The sequence below is a fragment of the Ranitomeya imitator genome, chromosome 8 (assembly GCF_032444005.1).
Source record: "Ranitomeya imitator isolate aRanImi1 chromosome 8, aRanImi1.pri, whole genome shotgun sequence".
Classification (NCBI taxonomy): Eukaryota; Metazoa; Chordata; class Amphibia; order Anura; family Dendrobatidae; genus Ranitomeya; species Ranitomeya imitator.
Window position 1 is genome coordinate 176,720,681 of NC_091289.1, and position 27,352 is coordinate 176,748,032.

Consider the following 27,352-nt stretch of genomic DNA (forward strand, 5'->3'; position numbering starts at 1 on the left):
AATTCCATTGGATAGGTGATGGAAGTATGGTTGGTGGGATTCCAACCTCTTGGGCTCCCACTCATCATGAGAATCAGGGTGTCGTATGATTGAAAGGCTATTGAGCATATGTGACCATTGTTCCATTCAGAGCACATGGGAGGCATGATCATGCTCCCGTATGTCCGTAATAGTGGCCATGCACTCTTTTCACACAGGTAACAGTGGACCCACTTTCTGGGGATCGGTGTGGTCACAAAGGTCTGATCCCCAATGATAATAAGCTTATCACCTATCCTTACTCTTTAAACATGCACTCCCATCAAAATTTGTATCCTCTTAATATATTGCAATCACCATATTATACAGCACTGTGTACTTATAATTGCTCATTTTGCGTTTCTACCCAGCTAATTCTTCTCTTTTCCCTTAGGTCTGTAACATCACATGATTAAAAATAGACCAGTTGAATCCTTCTTAACTTTATTTAGAAACTGAATATCTATTTTTCCAGCATGAGTCATCATTAGAACTGCAATTCTACTTAATTGAAAAGTCTCTTTCAGCCCAGCTCCACCTCCTTTCAACTCCTGACTTAGCTGCTCCTCCGCCTTTCTTTTATTTCTCCTCCTTGTTTCCTTTTATCAGTGAAATAGGATTGTAGTTCTAATGATGTCTCATGCATGGAATGCATGGAAAAGAGACTTCCTGTTTCTACATAGAGCTTTTGAAGGATTCTGCTAGTCTGTTTTAAATCCCGTGATGTCATAGACCTAATGGAAGGGAGTCTCTTTATTCTGGCTCATAGAGGCACGTTCCCAGTGGGGGACCACCTGCATGATGTAATGTACCCTAGTAGGACCTATGCTTAGTTCTTGCTCTTCGATGACTAGGTTGACACATTGCATGTTTAGTGCAGATTTTATGCAAAGATTTCTAAACTGAGTTTCTGTATTTAAAACCAGTGCATGTTCTTTACACTTATTCCTGTGTTTTCTGTGCGTTTTCTGTTGTGGAAATGCACCAAAAAAAACCCTCAATGGTTATAGGAATTTGGGTCACCATTAAAATGAACACCAAGTACCAAATTGATGTATTTCAGCAAAAGAAATTGAGAAGCAATGAGTTTGAAAAACTCAACAAAAGCCCCCAAAAATGAAGGATGCGGACGAGGCTAATTAAAAACTCATTCACGTTGCTTGTACTATAACATGCTGCGGAGTTTGATTGGAATATCTGCATCAAATACACATCGTGCCTTAGACAATCCCTTTAAATCTGTTTCTTGGCAATTTTGACCATTTTTTTTAAAATAGAGAACTAAATTACAAATGAACTCAAGATGAAAAACAAAAAAAAATGTATTTTTGGACTATAACCAAACTGACTGGAGGAGAAATCTTTATGGCATGCAGACATGGTTATGGATATTGTACTAATCCTTTTGCTGAAATCCTTTAAAAATGCATTTGAGTGATAAAAAGGGTTTGATTTGGAAGCAAATGTTTTCTTTTTTTCTGCTTCCATTAAAAGATGCAGAGACCTGGGCTTCACGATCTGGGACGGTCTCTGTCAGTTGAGAGATAAAAAATAAACATGGGAGAATATCTGATAACTACAACAGAAGAGCTGCCGAGGTATATTATATGTGGGTTCATTGCAGGAAGAATGCAATGAAAAAAAATATTATATATATGAAGATAAAAATACAGCTGGATCTTACTTGTCTGCGTGTAACATATTGGTTTTATTTGGTATAAAGGGAGCTATGTGTATGGTAGGCTCCGAACAGTAGAGATCATGATCCTTAGTGGGATCTGTACCGGAGAATGTAGCATCATTTCCCATCTGATACACATATGACACCATGCTTCTTTAAGGAGAATTGATCTTATAAACCTTTCCATCCAAATAATAAAACTTACATATGCTCATAAACAATTTCCGGGCGAAGATTTCATTATGATGGTCCAGTCGCAACCATAGACATCCTTTTTTTGAGTTATGGAAAAATATCTCTGGTCACTGGGTCATCCATCTGGATACCTGTGGATGTCTCTTTTCTTTATCTTTATATATATATATATATATATATATATATATATATATATATATATATATATATATATATATATATATATATATATATATATATATATATATATATATATATATATAGTGTAGCGTGGCTAAAGGTCATGTGATTAATGGACGGTATGTATCGCAGAGGTGGGTGGCCCTGTGATGGAAGCCTGGGTATGTTTTGCTCAAGCAGATCTACTGCTGAGGGATTTGTTTACATTGGGAAGGCTTCCAGGTGATTGGAGAGATGGGTGGGTTCAGTCACCTACAAACCCACCCTAAGAGGCATGTTTGAATACCTAAGATGGCTTTGTTGAAGGACCTGTGGTGATGTCACACTCACCTGACTGGCCATGTGACAGGTATCTGGGTGTGGTTACACTTATGTAAAGAGGTGTATGTGTAGCCCATGTGGTGAGTGTGTTTGGGAGTCTGCAAGAGTGGACAGACTTCCATGTGTCCTGGCTGGACACTGCAGAGTGGCCTGTGTGTTGGACGGTTCCACGTGGGGACAGACGTCCTGAACAGCACACAGAGACCTTATTTAGGCTGGAGAGCCTACGTGCTGGACATGGCACAGCCTGTGTGCCTACAGGTCTGAGAGAGAGCGGAGCTCTACTATGGACACTGAGGACTTTTCCGTCTGATGTAAGACTGTTTACCCTTGTGTTGCTGACTTAAATGGTTTATGGAGTGAATAAACCTACATGAACGCTGAAGAGAATGTGCCTCCCGTTTCCTCCAATGCATCCGAGCGAGTACAATCCCTACAATATATATATATATATATATATATATATATATATATATATATATATATATATATATATATATATATATATATATCGTTTTGTAATGTATGACCCTCATAGTTATAGCCTGTACTTTCTGTGCCTAGTAGGATTACTAGAAGACCACATGGACCTGACAAGCCAACAATAAAGCTCCTTGTGTTTGTACACTCCAAAGACGATCATTTTGATCTTGTATCTTCAGATGCATTTTTACCAAATTAACAGGATGGGAGGACTCAAGAAAATTATGCTACATGGATTTGACCCTCAAAATTAGGCTCCCACGGGGCCACATTCCTACATAGCGTTAATGCTGCTTTATTGTTCAATAGAAAATATGTATTTAATAGTTCAAAGTGGATGTGATTTCATTGAAACTCATGACCACTGCATATAGACGCTTTTGAATTACACTTTTGTTCGGTGCATTTTTTTCCATATAGCCTTTTATTTGGAGCCATTAAGGCATGTAAAAAAATGCAGTTGCATTTTAAATGCTAAATTCCAACATTTCTGATAGAGATAGGAAAATTTGAATTCCACTCACATTTTGCAAAAATTCACGTTCTGGAGACTAAAGATTTTTAATAATTAGCTCCTCACGAATTCAGCAAAATGGTGGCTAGTTGCTCCCTAGTCCTCCAAGCCTCCATTGCACACCATCTCCAGCTCGGAGTTCATTCTGGGTCAAGTTCCTGCTGTGAGCAGGTTCAATGCACATGTTACAGGCCTACTTGCGGTCGCAAATTTTCGGCCTAGAATGTACTCAATGATGTGGCACAACAGAGGTTAAGAGGTCTGCACATCAGGCAGAAGCAGAAGTAGTGACGGGTAGGGTTGAGCGAAACGGGTCGTTCATTTTCAAAAGTCGCCGACTTTTGGCAAAGTCGGGTTTCATGAAACCCGATCCGACCCCTGTGCGGGGTCGGCCATGTGGTACGCGACTTTCGCGCCAAAGTCGCGTTTCAATGACGCGAAAAGCGCCATTTCTCAGCCAATTAAGGTAAACGCAGAGTGTGGGCAGCGTGATGACATAGGTCCTGGTCCCCACCATCTTAGAGAAGGGCATTGCAGTGATTGGCTTGCTGTCTGCGGCGTCACAGGGGCTATAAAGGGGAGTTCCCGCCGACCGCCATGTTACTGCTGCTGATCTGAGCTTAGGGAGAGGTTGCTGCCGCTTCGTCAGAAGCAGGGATAGCGTTAGGCAGGGTCCATTAACCACCAAACCGCTTGTGCTGTAGCGATTTCCACAGCCCAACACCACCTTCGGTGTGCAGGGACAGTGGAAGCTACATTTTTTTTTTTTTCCCCCTCAGCGCTGTAGCTCATTGGGCTGCCCTAGAAGGCTCCCTGATAGCTGCATTGCTGTGTGTACGCCGCTGTGCAAACCAACTGCTTTTTTCAAAGCACAAATCCTCTTGTTCCTTCCTTTCTGCACAGCTATCTTTTTTGTTTGTCCACACTTTTTATTTAATTTGTGCATCAGTCCACTCCTTATTGCTGCCTGCCATACCTGGCTGAGATTACTGCAGAGAGATAGTAATTGAAGGACACTCCCTGTTTTTTTTTTTTTGTGGGAGATTAAGATTGACATTTCTGCTAGAGTGCCATCCCTGTCTGTGTCATCTCTCACTCAGTGGGCCATAGAAAGCCTATTTATTTTTTTGCTTGATTTGGGTTATAAAATCTACCTGAAAAAATCACTACATCAATCAGTGGGAGAAAAATATTGGCCTCAGGGCTTGTGTGCCACTCTTGACTCCTGTGTGCATCATCACTCACTCAGTGGGCCATAGAAAGCCTATTTATTTTTTTGCTTGATTTTGGTTCTAAAATCTACCTGAAAAAATCACTACATCAATCAGTGGGAGAAAAATATTGGCCTCAGGGCTTGTGTGCCACTCCTGACTCCTGTGTGCATCATCACTCACTCAGTGGGCCATAGAAAGCCCATTTTTATTTTTTTTTTTGCTTTATTTGGGTTCTAAATTCTACCTGAAAAAATCAATAAATCAATCAGTGGGAGATTAATATTGGCCTTTGGGCTTGTGTGCCAGTCCTAAGCGTGCCATCTCTCTCTCTCAGATAGTGGGCCATAGAAAGCCTATTTATTTTTATTTTTTTTTATTGGGTTTATAAATTTTCCCTGGAAAAAAAAAAAAAGTGGGAGATTAATATTGGCCTCTGGGCTTGTGTGCCAGTCCTGAGCGTGCCATCTCTCTCACAAATAGTGGGCCATAGAAAGCCTATTTATTTATTTTTTTTTGGTTTTATAAATTCTCCCTTTAAAATAAAGGGAGATTAATATTGGCCTTTGGGCTTGTGTGCCAGTCCTAAGCGTGCCATCTCTCTCTGTCTCTCAGATAGTGGGCCATAGAAAGCCTATTTATTATTTTTTTTATTGGGTTTATAAATTTTCCCTGGAACAAAAAAAAAAAAGTGGGAGATAAATATTGGCCTCTGGGCTTGTGTGCCACTCCTGACTCCTGTGTGCGTCATCTCTCACTCAGTGGGCCATAGAAAGTCTTTTTTTGTTTTATTTGTTTTCTAAATTCTCCCTGAAAAAATCATTTTATTTTCTTTGGTTTCTAAATTCTTCCTGAAAAAATCATTTTATTCTATTTTTTTTTTTCCTAAAGTCTCCCTGAAAAAAAAACAAAAAAAAAACAAATCAGTGGGAGATTAATATTGCCCTTTCTGCTTGTGTGCCAGTCTTGACTCCTGGGTGTGTCATCTCTCTCTCTCTCCAATTGTGGGCCATAGAAAGCCTATTATTTTTTTAGCTTGATTTGGGTTTGCAAAATCTACCTGAAAAAATCACTACATCAATCAGTGGGAGATAAATATTGGCCTCTGGGCTTGTGTGCCACTCCTGACTCCTGTGTGCGTCATCTCTCACTCAGTGGGCCATAGAAAGCCTTTTTTTGTTTTATTTGTTTTCTAAATTCTCCCTGAAAAAATCATTTTATTTTATTTGGTTTCTAAATTCTTCCTGAAAAAATCATTTTATTCTATTATTTTTTTTTCCTAAAGTCTCCCTTAAAAAAAAAAAAAAATCAAATCAGTGGGAGATTAATATTTACATTTGTGCTTCAGTGACAGTCCTGCGTGTGTGGCATCTCTCTCATTTGTTGCCACCAACAACAGAGTGTGTAACATTGTGCCTGATTTTCGTTGTGGTCTCACTCACCTGTAAAGGGGTAGCTAAATCATACTGAAGTTATAGCTCACCGTGTAATTTGTGTGACAGCAACAAATACCGTTAGTTTGTTTACGTTTTTAAAACAATGAGGAAGTCTGGTGGAAGAGGTCGTGGCCGGGGGCGTTCATTGTCAGCTGGTAATGAGGGTAGTGGTAGTGGTGGAGCATCAGCTGGTCGTGGGAAAAAAAAATATTGCACCTAAGTCTGGAGCTGTGGAGCCAGGTTCGTCGTCTGGCTACACAAGGCCTCGAACGCTCCCTTTTCTGGGAGTAGGAAAACCGCTTTTAAAGCCGGAGCAGCAAGAGCAAGTTTTGGCTTATCTTGCTGACTCAGCCTCTAGCTCTTTTGCCTCCTCTCGTGAAACTGGTAAATGTCAAAGCAGCGCGTCGTTAGTGGATGTTCACGGTCAGGGACAAGTCGCTTCCTTGTCCTCTTCAGCAAAAACAACAACAGAGAAGAATGCAGCAGGCGACACAACGGGTTACTCCATGGAGCTCTTTACACATACCGTCCCTGGCTTAGAAAGTGAAGCAGTTAACAGTCCATGCCCATTACAAGTTGAATCTGACATGGAGTGCACTGATGCACAGCCACAGCCAGACTACTATGCTGGTCCTTTGACTCAGACCACAACATTGCCCTCGCAGGGTGCTGATCAAGAATCAGACCCTGATGAGACTATGTTGCCCCATCACGAACGCTATACCACCGACCGACACGGTGACACAGACGAAGTTGCACACGAGCTACAAGAAGAGGTAATAGATGACCCAGTTCTTGACCCCAATTGGCAGCCATTGGGGGAACAGGGTGCAGGCGGCAGCAGTTCTGAAGCGGAGGAGGAGGGGCCGCAGCAGGCATCAACATCGCAACAGGTTCCATCTGCCGGGCCCGTATCTTGCCCAAAACGCGTGGCAAAGCCAAAACCTGTTGGAGGACAGCGTGGCCATCCGGTTAAAGCTCAGTCTGCAATGCCTGAAAAGGTATCCGATGCTAGAAAGAGTGCAGTCTGGCATTTTTTTAAACAACATCCAATTGATCAGCGCAAAGTCATCTGTCAAAAATGTTCAACTACCTTAAGCAGAGGACAGAATCTGAAAAGTCTCAATACAAGTTGCATGCATAGACATTTAACCACCATGCATTTGCAAGCCTGGACTAACTACCAAACGTCCCTTAAGGTTGTAGCACCCTCGGCCAATGAAGCTAGTCAGCAACGCAACATCCCTTCCGGCAGTGTAGGGCCACCATTTTCCGCACCACCTGCAGTATCTGTGCAGGTTTCTTTGCCAGGCCAAAGCAGTCAGGGTCAGGGAATCACCAGTTTCGTAGTAGGAAACACTGCATCTAGGGCACCGGTGGCAACAATACCATCTCCCACCGTCTCTCAGTCTGCCATGTCCACCGGCACCCCCGCTAGTTCCACGATCTCCAGCTCTCCAGTCCAGCTCACCCTACATGAGACTATGGTTAGAAAAAGGAAGTACTTAGCCTTGCATCCGCGTACACAGGGTTTGAACGCACACATAGCTAGACTAATCTCGTTAGAGATGATGCCCTACCGGTTAGTTGAAAGCGAAGCTTTCAAAGCCCTGATGGACTACGCTGTACCACGCTACGAGCTACCCAGTCGACACTTTTTTTCCAGAAAAGCCATCCCAGCCCTCCACCAGCATGTTAAAGAGCGCATCGTCCATGCACTCAGGCAATCTGTGAGCACAAAGGTGCACCTGACAACAGATGCATGGACCAGTAGGCATGGCCAGGGACGTTACGTGTCCATCACGGCACACTGGGTAAATGTGGTGGATGCAGGGTCCACAGGGGACAGCAAGTTTGGGACAGTTCTGCCTAGCCCACGGTCTAGGAAACAATTGGCTGTAGCCGTTCGCACCCCCTCCTCCTCCTCTTCGTCCTCCTGCAGAAGCGAGAGCTCGTCCACAGACCGCAGTCGCACAACCACTCCATCCGCAGCTGCCACTATTGCACACCAGGTCTCCCATTATGGGGCAGCTACTGGCAAACGTCAGCAGGCTGTATTGGCTATGAAGTGTTTGGGCGACAACAGACACACCGCGGAAGTTCTGTCCGAGTTCTTGCAGAAAGAAACGCAGTCGTGGCTGGGCACTGTAGATCTTGAGGCAGGCAAGGTAGTGAGTGATAACGGAAGGAATTTCATGGCTGCCATCTCCCTTTCCCAAATGAAACACATTCCTTGCCTGGCTCACACCTTAAACCTGGTGGTGCAGTGCTTCCTGAAAAGTTATCCGGGGTTATCCGACCTGCTCCTCAAAGTGCGTGGACTTTGCTCACATATCCGCCGTTCGCCCGTACACTCCAGCCGTATGCAGACCTATCAGCGTTCTTTGAACCTTCCCCAGCATCGCTTAATCATAGACGTTGCAACAAGGTGGAACTCAACACTGCACATGCTTCAGAGACTGTGTGAACAGAGGCGGGCTGTTATGTTTTTGTGGGAGGATACACATACATGGGCAGGCAGTAGGATGGCAGACATGGAGTTGTCAGGTGTGCAGTGGTCGAAGATTTAAGACATGTGTCAAGTCCTTCAGTGTTTTGAGGAATGCACACGGCTGGTTAGTGCAGACAACGCCATAATAAGCATGAGCATCCCCCTAATGCGTCTGCTGATGCAAAGTTTGACGCACATAAAGGATCAGGCGTCTGCAGCTGAGGAAGAGGAAAGCCTTGATGACAGTCAGCCATTGTCTGGCCAGGGCAGTGTACAGGACGAGGTAGCGGGCGAAGAGGAGGAGGAGGACGAGGAGGATGATGGGGATGATTATATTTTTAATGAGGAAGCTTTTCCGGGGCCACTGGAAATTGGTGGCGCGGCAAGGCCGGGTTCTGTTTTTTTGAGGGACACAAGTGACGTGGATTTGCCTGAAACTGCCCCTCAACCAAGCACAACCGCAGATTTGAGAACTGGAACTTTGGCCCACATGGCGGATTATGCCTTACGTATCCTCAAAAGGGACACACGCATAACTAAAATGATGAATGATGACGATTACTGGTTGGCCTGCCTCCTTGATCCTCGCTATAAAGGCAAATTGCAAAATATAATGCCACATGAGAACTTGGAACTAATATTAGCAACCAAACAATCAACTCTTGTTGACCGTTTGCTTCTGGCATTCCCTGCACACAGCGCCCGTGATCGTTCTCACACGAGCTGCAGGGGCCAGCAGACCAGAGGAGTTAGAGGGGCAGAAATCAGAAGTGGCGTTGGCCAGAGGGGTTTTCTGACCAGGTTGAGGAGTGATTTTGCTATGACCGCAGACAGGACAGGTACTGCAGCATCAATTCAAAGTGACAGGACTACAAACTATTTTTCATCCCTTATTGATGTTCTCCCTCAACCGTCATTCCCATTTGATTACTGGGCATCAAAATTAGACACCTGGCCAGAATTGGCAGAATATGCATTGCAGGAGCTTGCTTGCCCGGCAGCTAGTGTCCTATCAGAAAGAGTATTCAGTGCTGCAGGTTCAATACTAACAGAAAAAAGGACTCGTCTGGCTACCCAAAATGTAGATGATCTAACCTTCATTAAAATGAACCACAACTGGATTTCGAAATCTTTTGCCCCACCCTGCCCGGCTGACACCTAGCTTTCCTATGAAAAGGTCTTGCCTGTGGACTATTCTGAATGCCTTTTCCAATCTCGTAATTTTCTGCACCTGATTGTCCAGCATACGACATGTTTACACCTCACTAAATGGCCAAACTCCCCACACGGGGCCGTGGTATCGACACTTGGCGACAGCACCCGTGAGAGTGCAGTTTGTCTGAAGAGGTGGGTGAGCCCGCTTTTGGTCGACGGCACTGCCACTGGGTCCCTCCTAGTACAATAAAGTGTCTCTGGCGGTGGTGGTGCGCACCCAACGTCAGACACACCGTTGTAATATGAGGGGCCCTGGGCCTGTACCGCCGGCCACAAGACAGTTTCCCCCCACCCCAGCTCAAACAGTGCTCTACCACTTGCAAAATTATCTCACAGCTCCACCAATGTTTAGTCTATGCGCTGACATCCTTCAATGCCTGCCACTGACAATACCATTGTATTGACATTTTTGTTATGTTAGGCCTTCGATGCCTGTCTGTGGTCACTCCTTCCACTAGGCCTCCACTGACCACACCACTGCTGCCCGTGTACCCCTGTAACCAATTTAAAATTGCCTACAGCCATGTGTTATTATTTTAGGCCTTCGATGCCTGTCTGCGGTCACTCCTTCCACTAGGCCTCCACTGACCACACCACTGCTGCCCGTGTACCCCTGTAACCAATTTAAAATTGCCTACAGCCATGTGTTATTATTTTAGGCCTTCGATGCCTGTCTGCGGTGACTCCTTCCACTAGGCCTCCACTGACCACACCACTGCTGCCCGTGTACCCCTGGAACCAATTTAAAATTGCCTACAGCCATGTGTTATTATTTTAGGCCTTCGATGCCTGTCTGCGGTGACTCCTTCCACTAGGCCTCCACTGACCACACCACTGCTGCCCGTGTACCCCTGTAACCAATTTAAAATTGCCTACAGCCATGTGTTATTATTTTAGGCCTTCGATGCCTGTCTGCGGTGACTCCTTCCACTAGGCCTCCACTGACCACACCACTGCTGCCCGTGTACCCCTGTAACCAATTTAAAATTGCCTACAGCCATGTGTTATTATTTTAGGCCTTCGATGCCTGTCTGCGGTGACTCCTTCCACTAGGCCTCCACTGACCACACCACTGCTGCCCGTGTACCCCTGGAACCAATTTAAAATTGCCTACAGCCATGTGTTATTATTTTAGGCCTTCGATGCCTGTCTGCGGTCACTCCTTCCACTAGGCCTCCATTGACCACACCACTGCTGCCCGTGTACCCCTGGAACCAATTTAAAATTGCCTACAGCCATGTGTTATTATTTTAGGCCTTCGATGCCTGTCTGCGGTGACTCCTTCCACTAGGCCTCCACTGACCACACCACTGCTGCCCGTGTACCCCTGTAACCAATTTAAAATTGCCTACAGCCATGTGTTATTATTTTAGGCCTTCGATGCCTGTCTGCGGTGACTCCTTCCACTAGGCCTCCACTGACCACACCACTGCTGCCCGTGTACCCCTGGAACCAATTTAAAATTGCCTACAGCCATGTGTTATTATTTTAGGCCTTCGATGCCTGTCTGCGGTCACTCCTTCCACTAGGCCTCCACTGACCACACCACTGCTGCCCGTGTACCCCTGGAACCAATTTAAAATTGCCTACAGCCATGTGTTATTATTTTAGGCCTTCGATGCCTGTCTGTGGTCACTCCTTACAATATGCCTCCACTGACCACACCACTGCTGCCCGTGTACCCCTGGAACCAATTTAAAATTGCCTACAGCCTGCCCAATTTTTTTATTTTAGGCCTTCGATGCCTGTCTGCGGTCACTCCTTCCACTAGGCCTCCACTGACCACACCACTGCTGCCCGTGTACCCCTGGAACCAATTTAAAATTGCCTACAGCCAGCCCAATTTTTTTACTTTAGGCCTTCGATGCCTGTCTGCGGTCACTCCTTCCACTAGGCCTCCACTGACCACACCACTGCTGCCCGTGTACCCCTGGAACTAATTTAAAATTGCCTACAGCCATGTGTTATTATTTTAGGCCTTCGATGCCTGTCTGTGGTCACTCCTTCCACTAGGCCTCCACTGACCACACCACTGCTGCCCGTGTACCCCTGGAACCAATTTAAAATTGCCTACAGCCATGTGTTATTATTTTAGGCCTTCGATGCCTGTCTGCGGTCACTCCTTCCACTATGCCTCCACTGACCACACCACTGCTGCCCGTGTACCCCTGGAACCAATTTAAAATTGCCTACAGCCAGCCCAATTGTTTTATTTTAGGCCTTCGATGCCTGTCTGCGGTCACTCCTTCCACTAGGCCTCCACTGACCACACCACTGCTGCCCGTGTACCCCTGGAACCAATTTAAAATTGCCTACAGCCATGTGTTATTATTTTAGGCCTTCGATGCCTGTCTGCGGTCACTCCTTCCACTAGGCCTCCACTGACCACACCACTGCTGCCCGTGTACCCCTGGAACCAATTTAAAATTGCCTACAGCCATGTGTTATTATTTTAGGCCTTCGATGCCTGTCTGCGGTCACTCCTTCCACTAGGCCTCCACTGAGCACACCACTGCTGCCCGTGTACCCCTGGAACCAACATCAGAAAATATAAAAATAAGTATTTTGCTTATAAAAAAGAAAATACTGGAGAGATATCAAATGCAGACATTTTAACATTAAAAACAAACACATACAACAAAAATCTGGTACAGTACTAAAAATGGCCACCAGCTACAATAACTTTCTCCTGCAAGTAGTTAACTGAAAGGTTTTTTCAATTTTAAACACAGATATGGCATCCACCGAGTGTTGTCCTGTCGCGTCTTCTTTATATTATTGCCAAGAAGATGCAAAACAATGAAAATAATAAAATCATTATTTAAATTAAAAGACACATCCAAGCATTGGTGGTTCAGTGGTAGAATTCTCGCCTGCCACGCGGGAGGCCCGGGTTCGATTCCCAGCCAATGCAAGCTAGTTCTTTTACTATTGAGGAGGTGGTGATGGCGAACTCAGTCGAGGGGTTCAAGAGAGGCCTGGATGTCTTCCTGGAGCAGAACAATATTGTATCATACAATTATTAGGTTCTGTAGAAGGACGTAGATCTGGGTATTTATTATGATGGAATATAGACTGAACTGGATGGACAAATGTCTTTTTTCGGCCTTACTAACTATGTTACTATTATTTACCAAAAAAATAGAGTAAGTCAAAACCACATTGCAAATAAACATTCATTACAAATAAAGAAGCAGGGAGCGTCCGAGGGTGAGTATATACCTAATAAGAATATAATCACCCTCGGACGCGCCCTGCTTCTTTCCGACAGCCTTCCTTCCTAAGAATCAGCCCTTCCGTGGTGTAGAGAGAGGGTTTGTTACACTCCAAGGTGTTCCCCAGGTTGCCTTTCCTGAGCTTCGATCTTCCGGCTCTCGTTTAGTAGTTGTTGGAAACTACGCTGCATTGGGCCTACAAATTGGGTATGGGGTGTAGAGAGATGGTGTGTTCCACTCCAAGGTGTTCCCCAGGTTGCCTTTCCTGAGCTTTGATCTTCCGGCTCTCGTTTAGTAGTTGTTGGAAACTACGCTGCATTAGGCCTACAAATTGGGTATGGGGTGTAGAGAGATGGTGTGTTCCACTGTAGAGAGATGGTGTGTTCCACTCCAAGGTGTTCCCCAGGTTTCCTCGCCAATGCTTCGATCATCATGCTCTCGTTTAGTAGTTGTTGGAAACTACGCTGCATTAGGCCTACAAATTGGGTATGGGGTGTAGAGAGATGGTGTGTTCCACTCCAAGGTGTTCCCCAGGTTTCCTCTCCATTGCTTCGATCTTCATGCTCTCGTTTAGTAGTTGTTGGAAACTACGCTGCATTAGGCCTACAAATTGGGTATGGGGTGTAGAGAGATGGTGTGTTACACTCCAAGGTGTTCCCCAGGTTTCCTCTCCATTGCTTCGATCTTCCGGCTCTCGTTTAGTAGTTGTTGGAAACTACGCTGCATTAGGCCTACAAATTGGGTATGGGGTGTAGAGAGATGGTGTGTTACACTCCAAGGTGTTCCCCAGGTTTCCTCTCCATTGCTTCGATCTTCCGGCTCTCGTTTAGTAGTTGTTGGAAACTACGCTGCATTAGGCCTACAAATTGGGTATGTGGTGTAGAGAGATGGTGTGTTCCACTCCAAGGTGTTCCCCAGGTTGCCTTTCCTGAGCTTCGATCTTCCGGCTCTCGTTTAGTAGTTGTTGGAAACTACGCTGCATTAGGCCTACAAATTGGGTATGGGGTGTAGAGAGATGGTGTGTTCCACTGTAGAGAGATGGTGTGTTCCACTCCAAGGTGTTCCCCAGGTTTCCTCGCCAATGCTTCGATCATCATGCTCTCGTTTAGTAGTTGTTGGAAACTACGCTGCATTAGGCCTACAAATTGGGTATGGGGTGTAGAGAGATGGTGTGTTCCACTCCAAGGTGTTCCCCAGGTTTCCTCTCCATTGCTTCGATCTTCATGCTCTCGTTTAGTAGTTGTTGGAAACTATGCTGCATTAGGCCTACAAATTGGGTATGGGGTGTAGAGAGATGGTGTGTTCCACTCCAAGGTGTTCCCCAGGTTTCCTCTCCATTGCTTCGATCTTCATGCTCTCGTTTAGTAGTTGTTGGAAACTACGCTGCATTAGGCCTACAAATTGGGTATGGGGTGTAGAGAGATGGTGTGTTCCACTCCAAGGTGTTCTCCAGGTTGCCTTTCCTGAACTTCTATCTTCAGGCTCTCATTAAATTGTGGTTAAACGGAACAACTGCATTTGGCGTACTAGTTGGTTTGGGGCCTACTATCGGTGTCTGCCGCTCCTTGCTGTTCTCCTGGTTTCCTGTCCTGAAATTCCGTTTTCAGGCGCTCGTTAAGTAGTTGTTAATGTTAGACTGCATTTGGCCTACTAGTTGGGTTGGGGCCTACTATCGGTGTCTGCCACTCCTTGCTGTTCTCCTCCACTGAACAAAGCTGTGCCGCCTGTTTACTACTGTTGCCAATTTTGAACTGCATTTCGACTACTTACTGATTTGGGCCTACTCTCTGTGTCAGCCTCTCATTCCAGTTGTCCTCCACTGCAATGCCCCCTGATTAGTCCTGTGTTACCAATTTTGAACTGCATTTAGCCCACTTTATTCTTTGGGCCTATATCTGTGTTTCCTCCTCATCCTGCCCATTGCCCAGCCAGTGATAGATGAGTCTGCTGGTACATTGACCCATAACGCAACATTTCCCGTGCACGCTACACTGCAAGATTGTGACCCTGCTGAAAGTCAGGTCCCCCTTCCCGCATACCACACCACCTTACACGGGGACAAACAGGAAGGTGCAGATGAAAGTGCAGGTTCCTTCATCAGGTGGGGGGAGGAATACTAGTTGGCGACGTCACTGGCACAGGGCCTCTCATGGTACGCAAAAGTGTTGCTGCCGGTGGGAGGCGCCCCCGCCGTGCAAACACACCGCTGTACTTTGAGGGGCCCTGTGCCAGTGCCAATGCCAACGAGTGGGCCCCCCCCTGCTTGCTCAGGTTCACAGCACTTGCAAAGTTAAAATACTTACCTCTCCCTGCTCCACTGCCGTGACGTGGTCCAGATTTCCTGGGCCCACTAATTACTTGAACCAGCCCTACCCACTACAACTTTAGCCAAATGACCCCCAATTTCAAATGCCTTCCAATTATTATAAGGTAAATTATGCTTGACAAGCTTCATTAAGAAGAATGGATGGTTTTGACATTAAAATGGGCACTCTAGGTGTTTTCCTGGCCCCCACTCACTGCCGACTATGCTGCCCCATTGACTTGCATTGGGTTTCGTGTTTCGGTCGATCCCGACTTTACGTCATAATCGGCCGATTTCACTCGACCCGACTTTTGAGATAGTCGGGTTTTGCGAAACCCGGCTCGACTCTAAAAAGGTCAAGGTCGCTCAACTCTAGTGACGGGGATGTTTGGAGAGGTCTGCATTTTTCTATTTTAAGGCTATGTTTTTTTCTGCAGCCAAAACCCGATCTCTTGGCTATAAAAGCTGCAGACAAGAAGTAGGTTTTGCTTACTTTTTAGCTGTTTTTCTTGCTGTGTTTATGCTGCTCTTTTTTGCTGCTTTTTTCAGGATCTCAAAGTTCATCGTTTCCTCCACCATATAAGCATGAACAATGCAAGGTGTTAGGCCACCAATGCAAGACATATGTAACAGCATAAAACATTTTTTTGGAAAAAAAAGGGCAATTTGATCAAATTATTGAGTGGAAAAAGATTTTTATGTCTGAGAAAATAGTGACTATTCTGAACAAAAAAGTTCATGAGTTCGTGAAAAAACACAGAATTGCAAATGTAAAAACAGTGGGGGGAGTTGAATTGGTCGGGAATAGTTTACCTAACATATTGGCTGTGCATTTTGGAGGTCGGACATTGTTTACTTTCACACATATTAATAGTTTAAGAACCCTAACTGCCATTCTCAGGTGAGGAAACCAAGACATTTTGGTTTCAGGGGTTTGGAGGGATCCAATGACCTAATAAAGAACATTCAATTTAGTGAGAAAAGCTTTGCTGCAAAATTGAATTTCTCGGTCAAATCCTCATGTTTTGGCCAATTCAAATTTCACAAAAATGAAAAATTCCATAAAAATAGGAAGCTAAACCCTAAGATGCTGAAATGGTTAAAGGACTATGTCCTACAGAACCACCACAGGAAAAATGAAGCATTACACAGTTCTCATGAAACGTTTAGAAATGCTGAGTTCTTTGAGATACTAACTTTGTTGTTAAATCAAGCTCATGAATGGTGGAATCCTCTCGATTAAATCAGAATACTTAGTAAGGTATGTGAAAAGTGGACAATCCATTTACCGTAATTATTGCCTCAGATTCAAAAAGTGAGAGAATTTTTGCCAGTGTTTTTTCCTGTAGGTCTGTGAGCAGACATTTGTAAGCCCAGATTACATGCAGTCTTACCTCAAACATTGGCTGATTAATTGGTAGGATTTTTCTCAGTCTTGTACGGTTAAATTAATGATGGCCAAGTTTTAAAATTTATGAGCGCAGCCATCGTTTTGTCATTCTTTTTTAAGCAATGAAAGTGAAAAGTTGGCATGTGAAGTCCGAAGCACTTCAGGGAGTTCTGCACAGTTCTGACTCCCCGTCCTTAAGTGCAGCTTCAAGCTGTGACTGAGGTTAAAGGTCTGCTAATTGTCTTGGACTGTGTCTTGAGTTCCTGATCTGTGTCTGGTCGTTAAGGAGGCAAATGGTTGAATAAATCAGTGTAACAACAGCTGTCTTGCTGCAGTGAATCATGGCCAATGTCAAACCTTAAGAAAGGGGATTGAGCTGCAACAGGGTAGGATGATTAATGCAACAGGCGTCAAACAGCTGGAGTCTGATTATACTACTGTAGGCTGCACTGCAGGGCAGAATCATCATCTGTCTTACCTTAATGGGCATCCAGGAGGAATTGGCCATATCACCATCAAGAACCTACCCTCATCCTCAACGATGAGGTTGCAATGTAGCCCAGCTCCTATATACTAGAAATTCCAAAGGTTCAAGAAAGGAGACTTCAAGGCACAAAGTCAGGCAGGGCACCCACATGATCATGGTCCATATGACCTTCTCTTGAAGCGATAATTCAAACATGGTACAATGCAGAAGATTTATCAAGCTAAATGCAGCATTCTGGTGCAATTTGCAGCAAAAAACTGTTGTAGAAGCAGGTTGTAGGCTTTCTTAAAGAGATGGGTTTTCAGGTTGCTATAGTAGGCTTCGAAGGTCATAGAGAATTTGGTCTGTTGGGGTAGCAAGTTCCAAACTACAGGGGGAGCACAGGAGAAATCTTGCAGATGGTTTTGTGAGGAGAAGACCACAGGCCGCAGGAGAGTCTTGTGAGGATCAGAGATTACGTGAAAGGAGTTAGAAGGATATTAGGTTGGAGATGTATGGAGGAGACAGGTTATGGATGGCCTTCTAAGTCATTGTTAGTGATTACAACTGTGTTTTCAGGGCAGTGTTAAACCAGTGGAGGGACCACGTGTAACGAGGAAAGAAGTCTTACCACAGGTTGGGTGGAAAGTCGTTCTTAACTTAAACAATATCACCTATATGTTTTAGACATCTTCTGGTTATAGTCCAGAAGTTGCTCATGTTAACAATGACTCCATTCACATGAGTATTTGCAACTGTCCTGAATTTACTGGAACACCTGGGTCGAAAGGGGGAAGGATTTATGTAAAGTTTTGGGCGATTAGGGGCATTCAATGGAAGGCTGGAGGATTCCCGGGAGGTGTGGGGAAGTTCCCAAGAAAGGCAGGGACATGGATAAGGGTGGGACTTAAATGTTGGTAACTATGCATATTGAGAACTTTGGAATCCCATTCTTGTGATCGTGATAAGGGTCCCAGTGGTTGGACTCACACTGGGAGTTGTATTTTTGCAACAACTGGAGTACAACAGTTTGGATTCTCTGCTTTAAAATAGAATTGCTTTTCATAATCACATACATTGCAAAGCACGTAAATTCTCTGTGGTATTCTGCTGCTTGCGACATACGACTTAGAATTTCTCTTGATTGAAAGAATTTCAATTTTAAGATTTGAGTCTTACATTTTGGCCCCAATTTATAATTGCCTTTGTGCCTGTCTTGTGTGCTTTGCGCCTTATTTTTTATTTACACTTAAGTCATTATCCTATTTGTACCTTTTTTTAAATTCTATTTTATATGGGTTTGCCTGTTTGTTTGTTTTTGCTTAGAGGTGGAGTTTAGCAATTCCAGATGTTGTCTCCAGTCCAGATTAATCAATTACGACTTTTTAAAAAGTTGCAAAATTTGGCATAATTTAACGCCAGTCCCTGGGGCGTTTTTTTGAGTATGCCATTATTTTGGCACATTTTGTGCCCCGTTCTGCAAAACCTAAGCCAAAAAGTTACAAAAACAGTTGAAGACAAAACAAAGACCATTTTTGACTTTGCGTCAAATTTTGAAAAATTTTGGGCCAAAAATGCCAACTAATGCCCCAAGATAAGAAAGGAAATTGACTTAAAAAAACACTCAATTAATGAATTGGGGTCTTTATTTTTTTTTTAAATCAGTGTACAAGTCAGCGGAAATAAAAATAAAATGCATAGAAGTAATATTTGTGCTGGAAAATATCTAGCACTGAAGGGGCTATTGGCCGCAAGGAACACACAAAGCAACATGAGTAATGCTATATTTAAGCCGCCTGCACTATGTATGGTATAATGAGTGCTGATTGTGATCATTCTTTGTCAGATGTTTAGGCAGAGTGAATGGCTACCTTTAACATTCAGTCCTTCCCGGGTGAGCGGCGAGCTGGTCTCTACATGGCTCCATCAATCATAATTAGGGTTTGTTTTATGGAACATAAAGAAATGTCCTCTTACATCAAACAATGCAGGCAGAGACTGATTGCCCAGGTCTGCACGCCGCCCTGTCCTCAATGTTTTGACAGTTTTGCAGAGAGTCAATGTAAATTGGTGGTTATTGTGCGCCGGTAATGTCTGCATTTATTCTCCTTGTCCACTTTAAAAGCTCTTTCAATGGCAGCGCATAGCACCGGCCGGTGAATAACATGGGTGTCGGAGGAAAATGCTTTGAATTTTAACACGTTCCAACATAGGAGTGGCTGGAATGCAATTTATGGGGTGGAATCTTACAAAAAAAAAAGAATGTATAAAGTCTATGAAGTTCTTCCATCAATGCTAGAATGTCTAAAAAGCCACAAAATCCTGTTATTTATAGGGATACATTGTAAGGCTACTATCCTAACTCTCTCTCCAACATATCAGATCTCGGTTGCATGATAACTCGGATGAACGTCATCGGCATATAACATAATATGGACACACGGTAAACTTAAAGTAAGGAACTAAGGAAAGAAAGTCAAATGAAAAGTTTTGAAAGCATTTCAAAGATTGATCACGTTAACCCTTTTCAGACACAAAAATATTAATATGCTCTTAAGGTTAATTTTTTTACGAATTTCGTAATACATGTTAGCAAAAATCCTCCACAGGCTGCAATGCACATCGCGATCACTGGGCGGCCTCATATGGACACATATAGCGTAAACATCTCCCGAGAGCCTATGTGTCATGATCCCAATGGCAGGGGATCACAAAAGGACAAGCACAAAAACAAAACAAGCTCTAGGGTGATGGAACCTGAGCTGACCGCGATCCTGAACCTAAACACACAACTAGCAGTAGCCGGGGAACGTGCCTACGATGATTCCTAGACGTCTCGCGCCAGCCGAAGGATTAACTTCCCCTATCAGAAGAAACACAGACCTCACTTGCCTCCAGAGAAACACCCCACAGAAATAGCAGCCCCCCACATGTAATAACGGTGAAATGAGAGGAAAGCACATACGTAGTTATGAAAATAGAATCAGCAAAAATGAGGCCCGCTAAAGCTAGATAGCAGAGGATACAAAAGTGAACTGCGCGGTCAGCGAAAAACCCTTCAAAAAACCATCCTGAAATTAATTGAACTCATGTGCCAACTCATGGAACATGAGGAGTAATTTCAGCCCACTAGAGCAACCAGCAGCAAGGAATCACATATCTGCAAGCTGGACTAAGACAAAAATAAAGCAAAACGTGAAACAGGAAAATCAAAACTTAGCTTGTCCTGAAGATAACAGACGCAGGGAGCAGAGGTAAAAAGACACGCTGATTACATTGATAGCCAGCGAGGAAATGACAAAAAAGCCAGGTTAAATAGCAAACACCCATAACCTGATGGAACAGGTGGACACCAGAGACCGCAGAGAACACAAGTCACCCAGTACCATCAGTAACCACCAGAGGGAGCCCAAAAACAGAACTCACAACAGTACCCCCCCCTTGAGGAGGGGTCACCGAACCCTCACGAGAACCACCAGGGTGACCAGGATGAGCCCTATGAAAAGCATGGACCAAATCGGCAGCATGAACATCAGAGGCAATCACCCAAGAATTATCCTCCTGACCATAACCCTTCCACTTGACCAAATACTGGAGTTTCCGTCTGGAAACACGAGAATCCAAGATCTTCTCCACAACATACTCCAATTCACCCTCCACCAGCACCGGAGCAGGAGGCTCAAGCGAAGGAACGACAGGTACCTCATACTTCCGCAACAACGACCGATGGAACACATTATGAATAGCAAACGATGCCAGGAGATCCAAACGAAACGACACAGGGTTAAGAATTTCCAAGATCCTATAGGGACCGATGAACCGAGGCTTGAACTTAAGAGAAGAGACCTTCATAGGAACAAAACGAGAAGACAACCACACCAAGTCCCCAACAAGAAGTCGATGACCCACGCGGCGACGGCGATTAGCAAACTGCTGAGCCCTCTCCTGGGACAACTTCAAATTGTCCACCACATGACTCCAAATCCGATGCAACCTATCCACCACCATGTCCACTCCAGGACAATCAGAAGGCTCCACCTGACCAGAGGAAAAACGAGGATGAAACCCCGAATTACAAAAGAAAGGAGAAACCAAGGTAGCAGAACTAGCCCGATTATTAAGGGCAAACTCGGCAAGCGGCAAAAAGGAAACCCAGTCATCTTGATCAGCAGAAACAAAACACCTTAAATAAGTTTCTAAAGTCTGATTAGTTCGTTCCGTCTGGCCATTCGTCTGGGGATGGAATGCGGACGAAAAGGACAAATCAATGCCCATCTTAGCACAGAACGTCCGCCAAAATCTAGACACAAACTGGGGTCCCCTGTCAGAAACGATGTTCTCCGGAATGCCATGCCAACGGACCACGTTTTGAAAAAACAGAGGGACCAACTCAGAGGAGGAAGGTAACTTAGGCAAGGGTACCAGATGAACCATCTTAGAAAAGCGGTCACACACAACCCATATGACGAACATTTTTTGAGAGACAGGGAGATCCGAAATAAAGTCCATGGAAATGTGCGTCCAAGGCCTCTTCGGGATAGGCAAAGGTAACAACAATCCACTGGCCCGAGAACAGCACGGCTTAGCCCGAGCGCAAACTCCACAAGACTGCACGAAAGAACGCACATCCCTCGACAAGGAAGGCCACCAAAAAGACCTGGCCACCAAGTCTCTAGTACCAAATATTCCAGGATGACCTGCCAACACAGAAGAATGGACCTCGGAGATGACTCTACTGGTCCAATTATCCGGAACAAACAGTCTTTCCGGCGGACAACGATCAGGTTTATCCACCTGAAACTCCTGCAAAGCACGTCGCAAGTCTGGGGAGACAGCCGACAAAATCACCCCATCCCTAAGGATACCAGTGGGCTCAGAATTTCCAGGGGAGTCAGGCACAAAACTCCTAGAAAGAGCATCCGCCTTCACATTCTTTGAACCTGGCAGGTATGAAACCACAAAATTGAAACGGGAGAAAAACAGTGACCAACGAGCCTGTCTAGGATTCAGACGCTTGGCAGACTCAAGGTACATCAGATTTTTGTGATCAGTCAAGACCACCACACGATGTCTAGCACCCTCAAGCCAATGACGCCACTCCTCAAATGCCCACTTCATGGCCAAAAGCTCCCGATTACCAACATCATAATTCCGTTCAGCGGGCGAAAATTTTCTAGAAAAGAACGCACATGGCTTCATCACTGAGCCATCGGAGCTTCTCTGTGACAAAACCGCCCCCGCTCCGATCTCGGAAGCATCAACCTCAACCTGAAAAGGAAGCGACGTATCTGGCTGACGCAACACAGGAGCAGAAGAAAACCGGCGCTTAAGTTCCTGAAAGGCCTCCACAGCCGCAGGAGACCAATCAGTAACATCAGCACCCTTTTTAGTCAAATCCGTCAAAGGCTTAACAACACTAGAAAAATTAGCTATGAAGCGACGATAAAAATTAGCAAAGCCCAAGAACTTCTGTAGACTCTTAAGAGATGTAGGCTGCGTCCAGTCACAAATAGCCCGAACCTTGACGGGATCCATCTCAATAGTAGAAGGGGAAAAAATATACCCCAAGAAAGAAATCTTCTGGACTCCAAAGAGACACTTTGAGCCCTTTACAAACAAGGAATTAGCCCGCAGGACCTGAAACACCTTCCTGACCTGCTGAACATGAGACTCCCAGTCATCAGAAAAAACCAAAACATCATCCAAATACACGATAATAAATTTATCCAGATATTCACGGAAAATATCGTGCATAAAAGACTGGAAGACAGAAGGAGCATTAGAAAGTCCAAAAGGCATCACCAAATACTCGAAATGGCCCTCAGACGTATTAAATGCGGTTTTCCACTCATCACCCTGCCTTATCCGCACAAGATTATACGCACCCCGAAGATCAATCTTAGTGAACCATTTAGCCCCCTTAATGCGAGCGAACAAATCAGTCAACAATGGCAAAGGATACTGATATTTGACTGTAATCTTATTCAAAAGACGATAATCTATGCAAGGCCTCAAGGAACCATCTTTTTTGGCCACAAAAAAAAAACCTGCTCCCAAAGGGGACGAAGATGGACGGATATGTCCCTTTTCCAAGGACTCCTTAACATAATTCCGCATAGCAGTATGCTCTGGCACTGACAGATTGAACAAACGACCTTTAGGGAATTTACTGCCAGGAATCAAATCTATAGCACAATCGCAATCCCTGTGAGGAGGAAGCGAACTGAGCTTAGGCTCCTCAAAAACCTCCCGATAATCAGACAAAAATACCGGAACCTCAAAAGGAGTAGATGAAGCGATAGAAATCGGAGATGCATCAACATGAACCCCCTGACATCCCCAGCTTAACACAGACATTGTTTTCCAGTCCAGGACTGGGTTATAAGTTTGTAACCATGGCAGACCAAGCACTAAGACATCATGTAAATTGTACAGTACCAGGAAGCGAATCACCTCCTGATGAACGGGAGTCATACGCATGGTCACTTGTGTCCAGTACTGAGGTTTATTCATAGCCAAAGGTGTAGAGTCAATTCCTTTCAAAGGAATAGGAACTTCCAGAGGTTCCAGACTAAACCCACAGCGATTGGCAAATGACCAATCCATAAGACTCAGGGCAGCGCCTGAATCCACATAAGCATCGACGGAAATGGATGATAATGAACAAATCAGCGTCACAGACAGAATGAACTTAGACTGTAAAGTACCAATGGCAACAGACTTATCAACCTTTTTTGTGCGTTTAGAGCATGCTGATATAACATGAGCTGAATCACCACAATAAAAACACAATCCATTTTTCCGCCTATAATTTTGCCGTTCACTTCTGGACTGAATTCTATCACATTGCATTATCTCAGGTGCCTGTTCAGAAGACACCGCCAAATGGTGCACAGGTTTGCGCTCCCGTAAACGCCGATCAATCTGAATAGCCATAGTCATGGACTCATTCAGACCTGTAGGCGCCGGGAACCCCACCATAACATCTTTAATGGCCTCAGAAAGGCCATCTCTGAATTTTGCAGCCAGAGCGCACTCATTCCACTGAGTAAGCACCGACCATTTCCGAAATTTCTGACAATATATTTCTGCTTCATCTTGCCCCTGAGAGAGAGCCAATAAAGCTTTTTCAGCCTGAATCTCTAGGTTAGGTTCCTCATAGAGCAAACCCAATGCCAGAAAAAACGCATCCACATTGAGCAACGCAGGATCCCCTGGTGCCAATGCAAATGCCCAATTCTGAGGGTCACCCCGCAGGAAAGATATAACAATCTTGACCTGCTGAGCAGGGTCTCCAGAGGAGCGAGATTTCAAGGAAAGAAACAACTTGCAATTGTTCCTAAAATTCAGAAAACTAGATCTATCTCCAGAAAAAAACTCTGGGACAGGAATTCTAGGTTCAGACATAGGCGTATGTACAACAAAATCTTGTATATTTTGAACCTTAGCAGCAAGATTATTCAGGCTGGAAGCCAAACTCTGGACGTCCATGATAAACAGCTGAGATCAGAGCCATTCAAGGATTAAGAGGAGGAAAGAAGCAGTCAAGCTGCAATTAAGGCTAGGCAGCAAACACTGAGGAGGGAAAAAAAAAAAAAAACTTCCTCAGACTACTTTTCCTCCTACTTCAGCCAAAACGATGACCAATTTTTTTTTTGGGCCGGCTATACTGTCATGATCCCAATGGCAGGGGATCACAAAAGGACAAGCACAAAAACAAAACAAGCTCTAGGGTGATCGAACCTGAGCTGACCGCGATCCTGAACCTAAACACACAACTAGCAGTAGCCGGGGAACGTGCCTACGATGATTCCTAGACGTCTCGCGCCAGCCGAAGGATTAACTTCCCCTATCAGAAGAAACACAGACCTCACTTGCCTCCAGAGAAACACCCCACAGAAATAGCAGCCCCCCACATGTAATAACGGTGAAATGAGAGGAAAGCACATACGTAGTTATGAAAATAGAATCAGCAAAAATGAGGCCCGCTAAAGCTAGATAGCAGAGGATACAAAAGTGAACTGCGCGGTCAGCGAAAAACCCTTCAAAAAACCATCCTGAAATTACTTGAACTCATGTGCCAACTCATGGAACATGAGGAGTAATTTCAGCCCACTAGAGCAACGAGCAGCAAGGAATCACATATCTGCAAGCTGGACTAAGACAAAAATAAAGCAAAACGTGAAACAGGAAAATCAAAACTTAGCTTGTCCTGAAGATAACAGACGCAGGGAGCAGAGGTAAAAAGACACGCTGATTACATTGATAGCCAGCGAGGAAATGACAAAAAAGCCAGGTTAAATAGGAAACACCCATAACCTGATGGAACAGGTGGACACCAGAGACCGCAGAGAACACAAGTCACCCAGTACCATCAGTAACCACCAGAGGGAGCCCAAAAACAGAACTCACAACACCTATGGCAAAACCAGTTTTTTTTTTAAATTTTTAAAGATGGTCATCTTACACAGGATATATCGAACCAAGAGGAAAAATAAGGATGGATATATGTATTTTTTTTAATAAAAATATAAAAAGGGCAAAAAGTTTTTTTGTACATATCGACTGTTGTCCCAAACGGCAAGGCCTATGTAAAGATTTTATGGGGTGGAATGCAGGAATTAAATAAAAGGTAAAAATTTTCTTTTAAAAACAATTTTTTTTGGCCAGTCTGTTTAAAGGGGTTTTCTCTTTTTGTCAATTGGAAAGGTGTGAACATATCGATTAGTGGGGAATCTGACCGTTCGGAAGAATAGGGATTCCAAAGACATACTGATATGGATTCTAGATTTTGAGCCCCATCGGGGACAGTGATGATAATGTGTGCAAAACTGTAAAGCGCTGCGGAATATGTTAGCGCTATATAAAAATAAAGATTATTTATTAATAAAGATTATTAATAGGGATTATTTAACGTCAATGGGGCACTTTTATCTCGAACTAGATAACTAGACTATCTAGAGATAACTAACAAGAATGGAGTAACGGGTCAGATGCCTGACCACCACTCGAATCAGTCTCAATGGTGCCCCATCGCTCGCTTTACCTGCAGCATGCTTTGCCTGTGCTCCATACATTCCTTATGGGGATAAAAGTTCTGCCAACCGGTAAGACCTCCCGCAATCGATAAGTCATCAACTATCCTGGGGATTGAGAATAACTTGTTTTCACCAGACAACCCCTTTACCTTCTTAATATATGTTTTTGACAAGCTCTATGTTTCCAAACGCAGAGGTCCAAATTCCCCGTACAGTATAGTCTAGGATTTAATTACGAAAGAAATTGGGTGTAACCCTATAAACCCATGAAAGTTTCCCCCGAAAGGCACTACTTGCACCATCTATTGATTTTCCAGCATTTTGGAGAGTAATGAAATTGTCCTTTGTCTTTTTTTTGTACCTTGCAGGTCCCAAATTTTATCAACACCACTCTGCCGCCACATGAACAGGTCACAGCTCAGGAAATCGACATTTACTTCAGACAGGAGCTTATATATAAAAGAAACGAAAGGATGGCCAGAAGAGTTATGGGTCTTCTGAGAGAAAACCGGGACAAGAGTTTCTTTTTTGCCTTTGGCGCAGGTATTGTAACACTTTGCATCATATTATAGAAAGTTATGTAAAAAGTATTTTTTTGTTCACACGGGTGCTATCAATTAATAACTGCCACATGTGCCGGATTCATCACACAACTGGTCTAAATGACACTCAGTAGACCACATTGACTTACAAAAGGGTCTTTCGAGCTTCCATTGAGGTTTTGTCATATTGAGGGTGAGAATAGCGCTACATCAAAAGTGACGGAAACTCTGACGAAACGACCAAACACAGGATCACCGTTCACAGGATTCACTGCTTCTACTGGGAGTCGTAAGTTGAAATCTTCATGATGGTTCTCCTTGGTTTTTGTAAAAACAATCATCAAGGAGAAGTTCCTGTCTGCACATTCAACTACAGTTATTTCAGTCTTATTAGGTCTTACCAGTGTATGGTTTTTACAAATTGCATTAATGGAATGTAGCCAGAGGAATAGGCAGAACATTTTTGGTATTCCTAAAATGTACCATTGCTCTTTGGATCTACGAAAGGGGAGCGTACAAATGTCCACTAATATTGCAGTGAAGTTTAAATAAGGTGGTGGTTTATTCTACGTGTTTTGAAGTATAGAGTTGCTTCTTCTTCAGGAAAGACCATGTGTATCCATGTTACATGTGGTCTTTCCTGAAGAAGGC

At 44.2% G+C, this 27,352-nt stretch overlaps 1 protein-coding gene across 1 annotated transcript in view; it reads left to right on the top strand.

Annotated features, from left to right (window-relative positions):
• The window catches only part of TRABD2B (TraB domain containing 2B), a 298,954-nt gene that overhangs the window by 138,043 nt on the left and 133,559 nt on the right, over window positions 1-27,352 (top strand). Inside the window, exon 4 of the mRNA XM_069737959.1 lies at window positions 26,528-26,702. Coding sequence (XP_069594060.1) covers window positions 26,528-26,702 — 175 coding nt within the window. The remainder of the gene's footprint in view (window positions 1-26,527; window positions 26,703-27,352) is intronic.